Source organism: Physella acuta, unplaced genomic scaffold (genome assembly GCF_028476545.2).
Source record: "Physella acuta isolate Inbredline_101_S28 unplaced genomic scaffold, ASM2847654v3 ptg000423l, whole genome shotgun sequence".
Taxonomy (NCBI): domain Eukaryota; kingdom Metazoa; phylum Mollusca; class Gastropoda; family Physidae; genus Physella; species Physella acuta.
Window position 1 is genome coordinate 64541 of NW_026731942.1, and position 18545 is coordinate 83085.

General features: G+C 37.8%; 1 protein-coding gene across 1 annotated transcript in view; it reads left to right on the forward strand.

Moving 5' to 3' along the window:
* The window catches only part of LOC131942748 (lysosomal alpha-mannosidase), a 32698-nt gene extending 15727 nt beyond the window's left edge, over positions 1–16971 (forward strand). Inside the window, exons 19-26 of the mRNA XM_059302666.1 lie at positions 54–158; positions 820–907; positions 1834–1914; positions 3141–3231; positions 8448–8593; positions 9037–9216; positions 11350–11464; positions 16670–16971. Of these exons, the coding sequence (XP_059158649.1) occupies positions 54–158; positions 820–907; positions 1834–1914; positions 3141–3231; positions 8448–8593; positions 9037–9216; positions 11350–11464; positions 16670–16761 (898 nt within the window). The 3' untranslated portion in view covers positions 16762–16971. The remainder of the gene's footprint in view (positions 1–53; positions 159–819; positions 908–1833; positions 1915–3140; positions 3232–8447; positions 8594–9036; positions 9217–11349; positions 11465–16669) is intronic.
* Positions 16972–18545: the final 1574 nt, after the last annotated feature.

The following is an 18545-nucleotide window of genomic DNA, read 5'->3' on the forward strand; positions in this document are numbered from 1 at the left end:
TGTTGTATTAGATAAGTTAAAAGATAACTTTATTAATGTTTCTCACTAAACAGTGACGGCATTGGTAAAGAAGTAATTACACGATTCAACATCCCGGGGTGGGGTAACAAAGGCGTCTTCTACACGGATGCCAACGGCAGAGAACTGCTGGAGAGGAAGTAAGTAATGCTTGAATGGAACCCCCAGAGGAAGTAAGTAATGTAAGAATGGAACCCTCAGAGGAAGTATGTAAGGCCTGAATGGAACACCCAGAGGAAGTAAGTAATGTAAGAATGGAACCCCCAGAGGAAGTAAGTAATGTAAGAATGGAACCCCCAGAGGAAGTAAGTAATGTAAGAATTGAACCCCTAGAGGAAGTATGTAAGGCCTGAATGGAACACCCAGAGGAAGTAAGTAATGTAAGAATGGAACCCCCAGAGGAAGTATGTAAGGCCTGAATGGAACACCCGCATCGCCACACCCTCTCTAGGGTTTTTATGAGTTTAAAGTAAAGTAATGTAAAAATCTACTTAGTAGGTTTTGAACAATAGTACAACTCTCCTCCCCCCCACCCCACCGCCAACCACAGAGATGGAACCCAGACACCTTTAGTGGGCTGGACACCATCCCCCCCCCCCCCCCCCCCCACACACACACCGTTCATTGTAACTACTTTGGGTTAAATAATGTAAAATCTACTATGGAAGTTTTAACATTAATAGAACTATTACAAAAATCTAATTGGTTTTTAATGCGAATGCTTCAACGTTGTTATTATGTTGTAATGAGTGTTGAATGCTTTCGAGAGATTTAGTTACCGGCTGCCTTGTTATGTTCTAGAATCAACTACCGACCTACCTGGAACGTCACCATACCGGAACCAGTTGCAGGGAACTATTACCCCATTACAACCATGATTTCTATAAAGGTAAACTAAAACAATGTTAGTTTACTGTCAAAAACAGTGTTACTTAACTGGGACTATGGCTATCAAAAATAGTGTTACTATAAATTGGAGTATGGCTATCAAAAACAGAGTTATTTTAACTGAGGGTATGGCTATGATAAAAAAGCATGACAAATCATTCCTCTAGTTAGGTGAATATATTGTTTCGGAAATAAAATAAAAACAAAAAACGAAAGAATAATCGATTTAACTTGTGTTTGCTTCATTACCTTAGAAACACAAGTTAGCCTTTAATTAAGTTAGGGGCGTAGCGAGGGTGGGGGGGCGGGGGGGGGGGGGTGCGGACCGCACCGGGTGACACCATTTAGGGGGGTGACACCAAGGCAAAAAATTACAAAATATATAGAGAAAAACTTGAGGGGGGTGCAAATCGAAAGTTTGAGGGGGGGGGGGTGCAAATCGAAAATTTGGCCCCGGGAAGGGTCGCTACGCCTCTGCGGGGTGACACCATTAAGTGCCGCACCGGGTGACACCCGACCTCGCTATGCCACTGAATTAAGTAGTACATTATTTTCACAGATATGAATATTCGTTATCTTTGGTATATTTCTTAGGATAAAAAATAAACCATTATAACATCATCTTTTCACGTTTGTGCCCTAGACACATGGGGCAAATAAAGTAGAGTTCATCTGTTTCAGTGATCTCGGCATATAAAGGGATAATGTCCTCAGCATTATTGCCAACCGGCTTATAGTTATCTAACGTGAGTTAGGTACTTATTAGAGCTGGGTGGGCTCAGGGACGTTCTACTGAGTTGAACCCGGATTGGAACCATAGACTTTCGGAGTTAGCAATCTAAACCACGCCGCCCCATCATTATAACATGATTACACTATTACCTACTTACTTGGTGTGTTTTTAATTTTTTTGGCTGTGTGTTCTAGAACGACAAGAACCAGTTCACCGTTCTGACAGACCGCTCTCATGGTGGTACCAGCCTCAACGATGGTGACGTGGAGCTCATGGTGAGTGACGTCAACTTTGAAATGTAGTGACGTCAACATTCGCAATTTGTTCACGACACAAATAGAAATCGTAGCGATTTTTTTTTCGCTACGACAGAGCTATTTTTAGATAACATAAGGAAATTGCGCTAAAATTGTCACTAGACTTTTTAATTAACTTGTTTTAAATCTAACGCGTCATTCTTCTAAGTTACACAATTGAAGTATTTTATCAAGTGTATTGCATGACTAATATAATTAATTAATTAATATCTACATGAAAATAAGCAGTGTTTATTCCAGACTTTTTTTCTCCGGGGGTGCACTTGAAATTTTCGGGGGAGGGGGGCGGACAACAATTTTCGGGGGGGGGGGGGGGCGGACACTATCAAAAGTATATATTTTCTATATAAATTCCATTTCGTTCGGGGGCGGTAAACTTTCTTCGGGAGGGGGGGGGGCGGTGTCTGCCCGAAGAGATGCCTGGAAGAAACTCTGAAAATAAGGCAGTGATTTAGCCAATAACAAAACTTTGCACGTCGTGTGTAAGAAAGATGTCACAATTTAGCATTTTAGAACTGTATTTCGTAAACTAAGTTTTAACAGTTGTTTTTCATGTAATGAAAATTGATCAGTATAAACAAGCTTGGGTTAGATGTTCTACACATGTTAATATCAAATAATGATTAGAAATGTTTTCGAGTAAAATTAACCTAGCTTGCTAAATTATTTTTGGTTATTTCCTCTTTAAAACGCGGAACAACAATATATGGATAGTAAAGAACTTAGCTTTTGTGGGATTTTGTGGGATGGCATGCAGCGTTTCTTCCAGGCACCCCTCCACTACCAGTGTCCGAGCCCCCCCCCCCCCCGGAAAATTTAGCCCCCCCCCCCTCCCACACCTCCCCAAAATTGTTTCTTACAGTTGTTTTTCTCCGGGGGTGGGGCACTTGAAATTTTGGGAGGGGCGGACTAGAATTTCCTTGGGGGGGGGGGGGGGGAGAGGAGACACCGGAGAAAAAAATCTGAAAGAAACGCTGATGGGATGGGAGTAGGGTTAGGAGAAGATGGACAAAATTTAAGCTCTAACAGAATTTGTAAAAAAAAAATTATTTATTATGCTAAGTGGGTGAATGTGTGAGTGTGTGGGGGTGGGGTTAAAATAATGCATCTCGTCATTTATAGAAGATCTCTCATCACTTTTATTTTTCAAACATTACATTCCCTCCCCCCCCCTGTGTCACCAGTTACATCGGCGTTTGCTACACGACGACAGCCGGGGCGTGAACGAGGCGCTCAATGAAACCGGAAGTGACGGCAGAGGTCTAGTCGTACAAGGTAGGGTTGTCCGCGCGGATTTTTTTCAAAACCCATCTTGCCAGGATCTCGGGGTCACGGTAGGGTAAAGGTCAACTGGGAAGGGGTTAGAGGTCATCCATAAATGACAATTTTGTGACGGTGTGTGAGAAGGGCAGAGGCGTAGCGACCCTTCCCGGCGCCCGGGGACAAATTTTTCGATTTGTACCCACCCCCTCAAGATTTCGATTTGCACCCCCTCCCCCCTCAAGATTTCGATTTGCACCCACCCCCCCCCTCAAGCTTTCGATTTGCACTCCCATCAACCTTTTAATTTATTTTTCCAACACATTTTGGCGCCACCTAAGGTCGGCGCCCGGGTCATATGTCCCCCCCCGCCCCCCCCCCCCCCCTCGCTACGCTACTGGAGAAGGGTAAAAGGGGGGGGGTTCAGATGGTGTGATGTCACACTTGTGCATTATTAAAAAAAAACAGCAGACGCCATTTAAGGATGACCCTTTAATAAGGTATAGATCTGAGCTTCATGTAAAAAATACCTGTTTGAAGTGAAACTAAACTAAAGAAAATGTACACAAATTTAAAAAAAAAATTAATTTTTTTTTATTTTTTTTAAATTAATCGAGAAAATATAATATTTAAATAAACAAGAACAAAATTAGCACTAACCAGGATCTTATCCTTATACGGGACTGACTAGCATATAGGCTGTACTATCGACAACATCAGCTATAGAAAAGTTCAGTATGGATAATCGATAAGAATAAGAAATTAATTTAAGATTTTGTGAAAATTCAATACATGTTTGCAGAGTTTCTTCCAGACATCTCTTAAAAAAAGTCTCCCCCCCCCCCCGCACCCCACCTGAACGAAATAGAATGTATATAGAAAATATATACTTCTTTAGTGTGTGGAAATTTTTGCTTATTCAAAAGGGAAGTAAAATTAGATTTATAAAGGAGAATATAATTTAGATTATGTCCCTTACTTGATAACAAATGTTTTTTAAAAAAATCTGGTTTGAAACAATTCTGCAATAAAAGAGCCGATTCGATTTAAATCTTTCAATTTACAGAAAATTATAATAGCATTAAATACATTACGTTTTTAAATAAACATAAAACTTTTTACCCTATGTCCTCTTTTTAACCTTTAGATACATGCTTTTTTTTTAAATCGTTAAAAAAACAACTAGCAATTATTTTGTTGTTAATATGCAGAATACAATGTAGTAATACATCATTTTAAAATTTAAAATGAACTTTAATTAAATTATTAATTGTTGCATGTTTACAAAATTATGAAGTGGGATGATAGTTTTTAAAACAGTTATTGTTCTGTGACGTGGCCTATATGTTCAGGGTCCACTCTGGTCCTGGAGATTCAGGGTTCACTCTGGTCCAGGAGATTCTGGGTCCACACTGGTCCAGGAGATTCAGGGTTCATTCTGGTCCAGGATATCTAGGGTCCACACTGGTCCAGGATGTCTAGGGTCCACTCTGGTCCAGGAGATTCTGGGTCCACACTGGTCCAGGAGGTTCAGGGTCCACTCTGGTCCAGGATATCTAGGGTCCACACTGGTCCAGGATGTCTAGGGTCCACTCTGGTCCAGGAGATCCAGGGTCCACACTGGTCCTGAAGATTCAGGGTCCACACTGGTCAGGAGATCCAGGGTTCACCCTGGTCCAGGAGATTCAGGGTTCACACTGGTCCAGGAGATCGAGGGTCCACACTGGTCCAGGAGATTCAGGGTCCACACTGGTCCAGGAGATCCAGGGTCCACACTGATCCTGAAGATTCAGGGTCCACACTGGTCAGGAGATCCAGGGTTCACCCTGGTCCAGGAGATTCAGGGTTCACACTGGTCCAGGAGATCGAGGGTCCACACTGGTCCAGGAGATTCAGGGTCCACTCTGGTCTAGGAGATCCAGGGTCCACTCTGGTCATAGAGATTCAGGGTCCACTCTGGTCCAGGAGATTCAGGGTACACTCTGGTCCTGGTGATTCAGGGTTCACAATGGTCTGGGATATCCAGGGTCCACTCTTGTCATAGAGATTCAGGGTCCACTCTGGTCCAGGAGATTCAGGGTCCACTCTGGTCATAGAGATTCAGGGTCCACTCTGGTCCTGGAGATTCAGGGTCCACTCTGGTCATAGAGATTCAGGGTCCACTCTGGTCCTGGAGATTCAGGGTCCACTCTGGTCCTGGAGATTTAGACTTCACTATGGTCTGGGATATCCAGGGTCCACTCTGGTCCAGGAGATCCAGGGTCCACTCTGGTCCAGGAGATCCAGGTTCCACTCTGGTCCAGGAGATCAAGGGTTCACAAAGGTCTGGGATATCCAGGGTCCACACTGGACCTGGAGATCCAGGGTCCACTCTGGTCCAGGAGATTCAGGGTCCACACTGGTCCTGGAGATTTAGACTTCACTATGGTCTGGGATATCCAGGGTCCACTCTGGTCCAAGAGATCCAGGGTCCACTCTGGTCCAGGAGATCCAGGTTCCACTCTGGTCCAGGAGATCAAGGGTTCACAATGGTCTGGGATATCCAGGGTCCACACTGGACCTGGAGATTCAGGGTCCACTCTGGTCCAGGAGATTCAGGGTCCACTCTGGTCCTGGAGATTCAGGGTTCACAATGGACTGGGATATCCAGGGGCCACACTGGTCCTGGAGATCCAGGAAGATACTCTGGATCACCAAGATCATCTACTTCATATAATTCTTCACCTTCACTCAAGTCATCTATTTCACTAAGGTTATATGCTATGTATTGCAGTTAATGCTTAATAAGAATCACCCTTTGATTTCTTAATGATTTCGCTGAAACTAGAAGAAAAACGAGGTACTATATAATCACCGATGCTGATGTATAAAGTAAAAAATAGTGTAAAAGTAGGTCAACATGCATAACGTTGCAGTACTGCAACCAACGTTTTGTGAAGATTTATACATAAATTATGAATTATGGCTTGGCGGTAAAACAAATCTAGGTCACTTAGACATGTGCAAGCTGTAGGTTAACATTGTAGCAGTCAAACAACGCGATGCACAGAATCAAACATGTTTAGGCTAATATTTTATGGGAAGGTAACTGGTATGTTGCAGATCTGTAGCGGTATGCATTTAAGGGCTTACCTTAGATCTCAGTTTTATAATGTGGAAAAAATAAAAAATTTCAGAATGACGAATAAAGAGCAAATAAGTTACAAGCGATTTAAAAAGGTGCTCTACTTTTCTTACAACAAATGTGGCCCTCATTTCTTTAAAATTTACAGTTTATTCGACAATTTTATAGCTCAAAGAATGTAATAGTGTTGCAGTACTCTTCAGTCTTTGCTTTCAATTTTTTAAAAAAATCTGGAAAAACCGTAGGCGGCGTTTCGATGGAAATGGTTTTTTTTTTAAGAACTTGATAGAAAGTCTGCAAAAAAAAAATATTAAAAAAAAATGATATAATAATAATGTTTTTAAGTTTAATTTTCATTGCGTAGAAAGGAACATTTCAGTTTTTTTTTTTTAAACCCTTTGAACATGGATCAGGTAAAATATAGCTTTAAATTCTCGTTCGTCCAATAGAAGATTAAAGTGGTTTTTTTTCTCGTCTTTTTTTCTTATTTTTTTTTTGTAAAATTATTAGGTTTTTTAAGTTATTTGAATTCTCCCTTAAGCCTTTTGTGGGAGTTCCGATCTTTCTTTTTAAGTATTCGACAAAACCAGCATTAATAAAATGTAAGGATTTACATTTTTTTTTTCAAAAAGTAAAAAAAAAAGTTTATGCTAATAAAGAAATGATTTAGATCTGTATGATTAAGATCTGTGCGATTTAGATGTGTACGGTATCTAACTGGGATCTATGATTAAGATCTTTATGGTTACGTTTGGAATGATTCGGTGTAGCTATCACGATGAAGATCGTTTTGAACACTATATGACTAAGGTCTTTATGAATAAGATGTCCACGATTTAAAGCAAAATTTGGTGGTATTTGGGTTCCTACCGTCAACGTCTGTCATCTGTGTGCGCCTTGGTGCACGTGCATTTGTAAAGCTGTCAGAATCTTCAACGTGAGCAGTTGCAGCATAAAAATACCTTGCACTACAACCCACTATTCTAACCATAACTATAATAGTATTGTCGGCAAAAGAAAATCCGCTACATGAGATATTCATTTAGGCATATATATATATATATATATATATATATATATATATATGTAAATATGTTCATGTATATATATATATATATATATATATATATATATATATATATATATATATATATATATATATATATATATATATATATATATACGATGTTTCCCAGCCGTTGACAAGAAGTGAATCAGACACAAGCCCACCATGTCTGGTTTAACGATGCTGTCCTGCAACCATAAAATCCCCTACCAGGATGTATAAAAAAAACCTTTTAGCACAAATAGTCCTTGATTGCATCTTAGGAAGAATGTTCGCCAAACATCCTGTAATTAACTGGTGCAAAAGCTCATGAGATGTCTGGTGTAACGAATTACCGACAAGGTGCGGTAATTAGAACCAAAAAAAAGGTGTTTACGTGGTTTTCGTTTGTTCCGTTTTTGTTCTCAAAAAGTTTATTTTGGAATGAGGTCTTTGCATTGAAGGTTTTATTTGAAGAATCTTTCAATTTTTGTGTAAAAGTTTTGCACTAACAGATAATTTGATACTTAGAACATTGTATAACATGTTTCTTTTCTACGTATTAATAATTACGATTTTTTAATAAGTTAAACATGAAAAAATAAACAATATGATTCTCAATCAACGTAACACCAACCCACCTAAAACCAACCCACCTAACACCACCCACCTAACACCACCCACCTAACACCACCCACCCACCTAACACCACCTATATAACACCTCCCACCCAACAACATCCACCCACCGTAACACCACCCACCAAACACCACCCATTCACCTAACACCACCCACCCACCTAACACCACCCACCCAACAACATCCACCGACCGTAACATCACCCACATAACACCACCAACCTAACACCACCCTCCAAACACCAAACACTATCCACCTAACACCACCCACATAACACCATCCACCCAACACCACCCACCCACCCAACAACATCCACCCACCCAACACCACCCACCCAACACCACCCACCCAACACCATCCACCCAACACCACCCACCCAACAACATCCACCCACTAAACACCACCCACACCCCCTATCTCCAGGCTCCCTGTACGTCGTCCTTGACACGATAGACCGCTCGGCCAGACAGTACCGGTCCCTGGCCCAGGAGCTGATCCTCTCCCCCCTCCTCACCTTCTCCACCCTGGACGTCGCCCCGGCAGACTACGTCAAGAACCTCAACACTACGGTAAAACTTGCATTCTTTTTTTTCTACCTTTACGACGTCAAGAATCTCAACACTACGGTAAAACTTTGATTTTTTTTCTTGACGTCAAGAACCTCAACACTACGGTAAAACGGGTTCTTTTTTAACTTTCTTGACTTCAAAAACCTCAACACTACGGTAAAACTTGGATTCTTTTTCTTTTTTGACGTCAAGAACCTCAACACTGCGGTAAAACTTGGGTTCTTTTTTAACTTTCTTGACGTCAAAAACTTCAACACTACGGTAAAACTTGCATTCTTTTTTTACTTTCTTGACGTCAAGAACCTTAACACTACTACAATTTAATGTTAGTTTGTCTTTTTCGCTTAACCGAAAGTTTCTATTTCGAATTTGTGATCAAATGTTCGTGTGTGCGCGTGGTTCATGACGCCGTGTCACGTTTTCCCTCTCTCTCCGTGACGCAGGTATCAGGGCTGATGACGCAACTTCCGCCCAACGTTCATCTCCTCTCGCTGGAACCGTTCCTGGAGTGGGGGCCAGTGGCGTCGCCTAGCAACACGATTCCACTCCTCATCCGGTTTGAGCATTTTTACGAGGTGGGGGAGGACGAGGACCTGTCGAAACCTGTCACTTTTGATATACAGGTAATGGGTCACTTTTGATATACAGGTAATAGGACACTTTTGATATACAGGTAATGGGTCATTTTGATATACAGGTAATAGGTCATTTTGATATACAGGTAATAGGTCACTTTTGATATAGATGTATTAGGTCACTTTGATATACAGGTAATAGGTCACTTTTGATATAGATGTAATAGGTCAGTTTTGTTATACAGGTAATAGGTCACTTTTGATATACAGGCAGTAGGTCACTTTTAATATATACAAGTAATAGGTCACTTATGATGAGTTTTGAGGTTTTGTTCATAATTTTTTGTAGTCATGTATTCTCCTCATGTTATAGGTTATGCTATGCTGAATATTTCTATTCGGTGGGAAAATCTACCTACATTATCTAACATATACCTACACGTTACATGGCATAAAGCCTAAAGACAGACACCTAGCGGGTATAGTCTTTCAGTGGCGTAGCCAGGATCGTCTCAAGAGGGGGGGTTCCAATTTTTATCCGGGGACAAACTTTCGATTTGCACCCCCCCCCCTCAGACTTTTAATTTGCACCCCCCCCCCTCAAACTTTCGATCTGCACCCCCATCATACTTTATATATATATACCGAGGGGTCTATGGGGGGGGGGGGTGGTTATGACCCCCTTAACCCCCCTGCCTACGCCACTGTAGTCTTTACATAGACCTACAGGGCATAAAACCTAAAGATAGAGCTAGAGGGCATAGAGACTTAACATAGACCTACAGGGCATAGGGTCTTTAAAAATATTTATATATAAAATAAAAAACATAGGGCATCAAATACACACATAGGGTATAAGGTCTTAACATAGACAACAAGATATAGGTAATTTTTACAAAGACCAACGTTAATCAGCCAAATTCAAGTGTTACAAAAAAAACACGCACACCCACATACACTCACTCACACACACACACATACACGGGCAAACACACACACACACACACACAAAGTCGTCTCACAACCCACATTCATCGTCAGGGGTGAAGTTAAATTTGTACATTTTCAAAGTTCGTGGGTCTTTAATTTCAAACTAATTAGCGGGCTCTAATTACAAAGCAAAAAAAAAAAAATTAATCGTTTTTCTTGACAGCGCCACGCCTCTAGACGAATCGTATTTCGTAGGAGGGGGGGGGGGGGAAGGGAGGAAATATGTCTATCAATGCCACTTAAACAATTAGCGGGAGATAATCCCCAGATGGAGGTATAAACGACATAACGCGGTTGATGGATTAAAATAAAAAGAAGGTGTTAACGCACCCAAAAGAAACAGATCCTGGTTGTTCATGGGGGGGGGGGGGGGAGGGGAAGTAATTGATACTTTAAATAAGCGTCAGTTTCATTTTTTTTTAAAACTTCCTGAGTAAACGCAGAGCTTACGATGTTTATAAGGTGTAAAACTTTTTTAGAATATATTCAGAGGTTAGCTTATTACTGACGTGAAGATATTTTCAGGATATTTTTAGAGTTTAACCTATTAATAAGGTGTACAACTTTTTAGAATATATTCAGAAGTTAAATTTACCTATTAATGATGTGTACATGTTTCAGAATATATTCAGAGTCAATCCTATTAATGACGTATATAGCTTTCATCATATAAGCAGAGCTTATATAAACCTATTAATGACGTACATAACTTTCAGAATACATTCAGAACGTAGCATATTAATGACATGTTTAAGTTTCGATTATATCAAGAGCTTTAATACCCTTTTAATAAGGTGTAAAACTTTTATGAATGTATTCAGAGCTTATCATATTTATTTATAACGTACACAACTTTCAGAATATATTGAGAGCTTGTGCTATTTATAACGTACGCATATTTCAGAATATTTTTAGAGCTTATGCTATTAAATACTATTTATAACGTATACATATTTCAGAATATATTCAGAGCTTATGCTATTTATAACGAATACACCTTTCAGAATATATTCAGAGCTTATGCTATTTATAACGTATACACCTTTCAGAATATATTCAGAGCGTATGCTATTTATTTACCTACATATATTTGAGAATATATTCAGAGTTTATGCTATTTATAACGAATACAACTTTCAGAATATATTTAGAGCTTTAAACTAAACAAATAATGTGGTGTATACCTTTCAGAATATATTTAGAGCTTACCCTATCAATGACGTGTATGAGCTTAACCTTGGTGCAAACATCCCAATAGAGGAGGTCAAGAGACTGCATTGGAGGACGAATGACGCTTCCGGTTCCGGTAAGTATATCTACTTCCGCTTTTCGTTTTCACAGTGTGAGTTAGCTGCCTTTGTTCAACCCCGTTATTACTGAACGCGCGTGGAAGTGTGTGTTGATTATTTTATAACCACGTTTGCTTAATAATCAATTAACTCTGAGCTGATTAGAGTGTTAATTAAAACTGGAGTAATATCGTATTTCGTTTAAGGTTTCCTTGAACGAAGAAAATAAACTAGCGCTGGAAATGGAAGAAAAAAAAATAAGATAACTCCAGATTTTTAAAAATATCATTTTTTTCGCCTGGCAAGTGCAAATTTACACAATTCATATATATATATATACTAGCCGTCCCGGCCAGGCCCTGCTCTGGCTTCTGTCAAAAACCTTTCTGTTAAAGAACATTACCTGTGTGTTTAGTAATCATCATAAACCCGGCATTGCCCACCCAAACCACAACCAACCAAAACAACAAAACGCAAACATAACGCTAACACAATTACAAATACAAACGAAAACAAAAACCTAACAACAAACCCAACCACAACCACAAACACCAATACAAACATAAAGAAAAAACAAACAAAAAAGCAAACGAAAACAAAAACCTAACAACAAACCCAACCACAAACACCAATGCCAACAAAAAAAAAAAAAAACAACGAAAAAGCAAACGAAAACAAACCAAATCCAAACGCAAAACCAACCAAAAACACAAATACAAACCCAAACAAAAAAACACAAACAAAAACGTAAAAAGAAAGAACAAAAACGAACCAAATCAAAACGCAACCACTAACGCAAACCCACCTAAACACAAAGAAAACACTAACGCGAACATAAACGCCCGGGGCGGAATCACCTGTTTTAGCTTAATGAACGACTATAGTACCCCAACTTATTCATAGTCTTTTGCACTCACTTAAACGAACGCGCCTGTTTCAATTTGATGAATAATTTTAATACTCCAAGCTTATCCGTAAAATACCTACAACATTTGCACTTGATCAATCCCCGCTAATTATGTAATTATTTTTTTTCCCAACACCAAAACAAAGTAATTAAAAAGTAAATTATTTTCGACTAATGCAATAGTTTTATAAAGGGAAGTAATTTTGTTTTCCTAATTTATCAAAGGGAAGTAAGTGCTATAGGACTAAATAAAGACATAATTAGAATTTTTGTAAAAGATGATATTTTTTTAAAACTTGTGTTTAATGAACATGCCGACAATTATTACTATAATTTGAAAAATGAAAGTTATTTCCCAACACTTTCAATAGTAATTTTTGACACCATGAAGTTACGCACCGGTTGACACCCGACCTAGCGACGCCACTGGAGTAGAGCGTATATGGACAGCTGACAGCCGCTGGGCATTAGGCCCAGCCACACAACTGTGCTGTGGCCAGCCCCGTGGCAATAGTTCCATACTTTCCACTAGCGAAGTGCATATACAAATGTTATTGGCCCTTTAAATATTATACAATTTTGTTGATAGTAACTTTTGGCTCTTCCGTCTCAACAGGTTGCCTACCCTGTTTTAGAATAGTGTAGATCAGGGGTCGGCAACCTTTTGAGACGGAAGAGCCAAAGGCTAAAATTTACAAAATTACACAGTTTTTAAAGAACCACTAACATTTTTATTTCAATATTATGGAAATTTGTTTAGGATATATATATATATATATATATATATATATATATATATATATATATATATATATATATATATATATATATATATATATATATATATATATATATATATATATATATATATATATATATATATATATATAATTTAAAATAGACAGCTTTAAATTTGAAATAATATTTATTCATAAAAAAAAATAGGCTACACGTGTTTTGCAAACAAAAAATATTAAAGTATTTTAGGTACCTCTGCTAGATTAAGAAAATCAGTAATCACATTATATAACTATAATTATCGAATACTATTTACAATAGTTTGGACTTGCATGCTTTTAAAAGTTTGTTTAAACCTGGCTCATATTTTGTTTTTTGTTTTCGCATGCCTCTAGATTTTTATTTGTTAGTTGGCTTCTTTACTTTTTATTATATTTATGCAAGAAAAAGCTTTCTCGCATGAATATGTTGACCCGAAGATCGTCAGCACTCCAAATGCCAACTTGTTCACTTCACTCTAGCATCCTGGAAGACTATTCCATCCGTCACATAATAATGACTCGCGCCATTTCTTTTAGAGCTGTCCACTTGTGCAGAGAAACGTGCATGTTTTTCTGGACCACCAACTTGCCAAACTTGCTCTGGAGTTCCTTGATCTTACCACTCCACAAATGTTTGGTTTCCAAATCCAGCAATTTTATTTGAAGCGAACCAGCATCAATTCAAAATAGCTCAAAGTTAATCTCATTTGATTTTGTCTTGAGAGGATCTACGATGAAAGTCAGATTGTTTGCATTTGTTTTGAATTGCTCAAATCTCTCAGTGAATGCATACTTTATTTTGTTTATTGTAATGCTGAAGTAATTCATGTTAATAGTAGCATTGGTTTCATCGTGAATTTATTTTTTAGACTTTTTCGAAATTTAGTAATTTACTGCTTTACGTGTCTTCAATTTAAAATAAACCGGGAGTGATCTCCCCTAAACTTTCTCGAATATTGTTATATAAAATAACAGGGGATGGGAACTTGGGCTATAGACATGATTTTTAATCCATTTTAAGTACTTAAAGTTTTAAAAATAGAATAAAATCTCGTAGACAAAAGAATTGCACACCAAGTGAACGCCAAATAAAAAAGTGCATAATAGTGCGCAATATTATTAGTACTTTAAAAATTTACATTTGTTTTTTGAGAAATCGGAAGTAGCGTAAATTAATACTTCCGGTCAACGGAAATTACTCAAAATTTAACAGAAAGTAGAGAATTAGATCTTTTACTTACGTGTGAAATTTCATTTATCTATCTGAAATAGTACTCAAGTTATAGGCTTTTGAAAAACTCAAAGTAGGAAAAGTACCACTTCCGGTTATCAGAAATCGCTCAAAAGTTTATACGGATCTACGATTTTGATAAAATACTTATATATGAAATTTCATCAACTTAGCTGTAACGGTACTCAAGTTATCGTGTTTACACACGGACACACACACACACAGACAGACAGACAGACACACAGACATACGGACAAGATTGCAAAATTATGTTTTTCCGTATCAGTAAGGTGTAAAACGTCGAGATTTGTCAAAATCTCTATTTTTTTTTGCACGATTACAAGACTTTCTCTATAGCCTACTTTGTATATACGAGAAAGTAAAAAAGAAAGTTTTTTTTTTTTTCGAAACAACCCACTTCTTCAAGTAAGGCATAGGCTGGGTTTACATTTAGCTCGTTTTACATTCAGATCGTTTAGTTTGTGATATCCACCATGAAGTTGAATGTTTCTACTCGGGATGGATAATTTAATAGGAAGTACATTGAAATAGGGAGTAACTAAATATTCTAATAGAATAGCGAGTGTTTATTATTCATATTTATTATTATATCGTTCATTACCGAGTGTTGCAGAACAACATTTTATATGAGTTTTGAAAATAAAATTATTATTAATATTTGTGCATGGAGCTGAACAGCCGCGCCTTTAAATCAAAAGAGCCGCAGGTTGCCGACCGCTGGTGTAGATTTATAGAAGCTTGTAAAAAAACTTTTTTTTTGCTTTTTTTTGTTTGTTTTTTTCCATTTTTTTTTTTTGTTATTCATATGAATAAAACATTCATTCATAAGAACACTGACAAATTTCCATTGAATAACAATAGAAACTGAAAGTTTGCAGTGAAATTGTTTACAGAGCTTGCTATAAGAAAAAGTCCCATTCATATCTACAATCAATCCAAGGTGGCGACCATTTAGCATCCATATATAAATGTGTCCTAAAAAGTCTATTCTCTTCCTTGTGCTGCAACTGTTTTACCTATTTTTTCCATTTTCCCATTTAGCTGTTTTAATGACACTGTCATCTCGTCCAAACACATTTGTCTTGTGAGGCTCTTTGAGGATCCTCCTTACAGTGGCGTAGCCAGGATCGTCTCAAGGGGGGGGGGGTCCAATTTTTACCCGGGGACAAACTTTCGATTTGCACCCCCCCCCCCTCAAACTTTCGGTTTGCACCCCCCTCAAACTTTTGAATTGCACCCCTCTTATACTTTTTATATATACCGGGGGGTCTATGGGGGGGGGTATGACCCCCCTGCCTACGCCACTGCCTCCTTACAACTTTAGCACATATCTGAGAGTAATTTATGTAATTTGGTCCAACTTGTCTCCAGGAGGCGGTCATTTTTAAGGATATTTAGAACGTTGTTTCCAATATAATTTTTTTATGTATGCGAGGACACTTTCAGTGGAACAGAATGTAAAAAAAAAATTTAGTGTTGGAGGGCACAATCTGTGCGTTGACGATTTCAGTAAACTTCCTAAACTCTACAAATAAAATTTATACTTCTGCTAAGGGTTTTATTTTTGCATAAGTTGTAAACAACTATACCTGTATTTATAACTATGAAACTTAGACAAAAATTGTATATGTCAATTAATATTCTTATTTAAAAAACTAAAAATACAGTTATCTATATTTTTAGGATATTATTCTAAACTGCCTCGACTTTTTCAACAACCTTTTGGCACTATTGAGTTGGGTTACCCCCCCTAACTTGTTCGAATTTCTGACAAGGGAAATAACTGACTTATTGATATTCAATTGCAATATCGGAGAGCAATTTAACATTGATTTTATTATAACACTTAAACTTAATCAAAGTTTTATTTTATTGATAGCAACGATAGAAGAAAGTGATCATGTTTTCAAAAAGGCTTCTAAGTCGTCCCTTCTACTTTCAGGCAGAAGCGGATAAGGAATAGTTTTTCGAACTGCCGACAGTAGGCCTACTAGCCTTTTGAGATTTATTATCCATAGAACTCCAGGCTTTTTGGTTAGCAGTCGCAAGTTCTACTTTTTGATCATGCCATCTTTATATATATATATATATATATATATATATATATATATATATATATATATATATATATATATATATATATATATATATATATATATATATATCTGATATATATATATATATATATATATATATATATATATATATATATATATATATATATATATATATATATATATATATATATATATCAGATATAGATATGAACTGTTTCATTTTACAGATGTCACAAGTCCCATACGTCATCTGAACGGCACTGTGGTAACCCTCAACCCAATGGAGATCGTTACTTTACAGGCCAACATTCAGCTTTAGATAGTACTACATTTTTTTAGATTCGGATGTTACTTTATTCGTTAAAATTTATAGTAATGTATGTGTTAGAATGCACTACATTTGTTAGATTTAGTTTTTAGTACCCCTGTTGGGTCTCGACTGTTGTATTTCAAAATCTAATAATAGGCGTTGGATTGTTTTATATTTTGCTTAGATTTTGACTATACTACTTTAAAAGTCCTAATTCAATATTGGATTGTGTCGGGATTTATTTTAGTTTGTCTGTACTATTTCACAATTCTTTGTTTGCCTTGACGTATAGGCCTACATTTCAAGCTGGCATTCCCACTTGAGATTGTCTTTTCTATTATATTCAGGATAACTTATCAGCTGTCATTCTAACGATATATAAAAACGAATAACTATTAAATTATGGGATTTGTTTGTGGGATTTTTTTGTTTTTAATAGTTACTTCATGCAGGTTATAAAGTAAGTTCCCTTTTCAAACCGGTTTCTGTGACCTAGGCGATAGTGTGGTCAGCACTATGCCCAGTCGCTTTTACATACCTCAACGTCAGGTAGGGCCTACTCATCAGACTTATAAAGACTGAAACCCGCTTTCGAACTCGAGGCTTTCGAGTTAGCAGTATAGCGCACTAACACTGTTACGCTGTTCCACATGCAAGTAAAAGAGACCTATTAAGAAATTGTTATTAAACATTGGCAAGCAGATACCCGCTTCTCATCTTAGGAGCACGAGCCCATGATTTGTAACCGATAATGGTGACCAATGAAACGCTCACAATTCTATGACGGCATCACAAAGAATTTTGATTCTAAAATAGTAAACCAAACTGTTTTATTAACACTACCCCCCCACCTCCCAGGGAACTCTTAATGACACGTGCCATGATCATCGATTAGGGCTTCTTGCACAAAGTTGCCCCTAGACGGGGGACACTTGAATCTTTCCAAGTCAGACAATAGTTTACATTTTCTGTTTAGATTTTTTCTCTTTCGTCCTGGTGGAGTGGGTTGGGGGAGAACATGAACGTGTCATAATGTCTTATCTCTTTCTCGTTTGTCCTCAAGCAGATGAAGTAGAGTTCATTAATTTAAACGGTTTCGGCATTTGAAGGTACAGTGTGATCAGCACTCTATCAAGCCGCTACGATTTTCCCTAACGTGAGTCAGGTACCCATTAGAGCTGAGTGGACTCAGGGGCGTACTATAAACTCAAGCTAAGAGACTGTCGGGTTGCCAGGATTTTGTGAGAGATTCGAACTCGAGACTAGCGGATCAGCAGTCATCAGCCCTACCGCCCGACCACGCCGTCTACTTACAATGCCAACAATGAACGCCATGCCTAAAAAAAAATTAATAGTTCCAAAAATAAACCACACAAACGTCATACAACAAGCCTCAGCACTCAAGAGGAGCTAACTGCTGGCAAATATTTCTATCACAATGTGGAGTCAGCAAATACGAGAAGAATAGCTGCTGATGATGTGGGTGGTTTTTTTTTTCCTGATAAATATCGGTTAAGGATTGCGCTAAGAGAAATCAAAACTCCAAAAACCAAAGCATTAGTGTACTAATTGTTAACTAAATACTTCAACACTAAAAAAAAAATAACACAATGAAACTAACGTAAAAGAAAACTACAAGATAACACGAGAATATAACGCAGGACTTCAACAAACCTAATGCATGATATTTCTCTCCTTATTTTAGACTAGTAGCTGGACTTCCGGGAAGATCATTTCTCCCCACTGAGTCAGGGTGTAATATGTTAAAAAAAAGTAAAGTTCCCTTTTCAAAC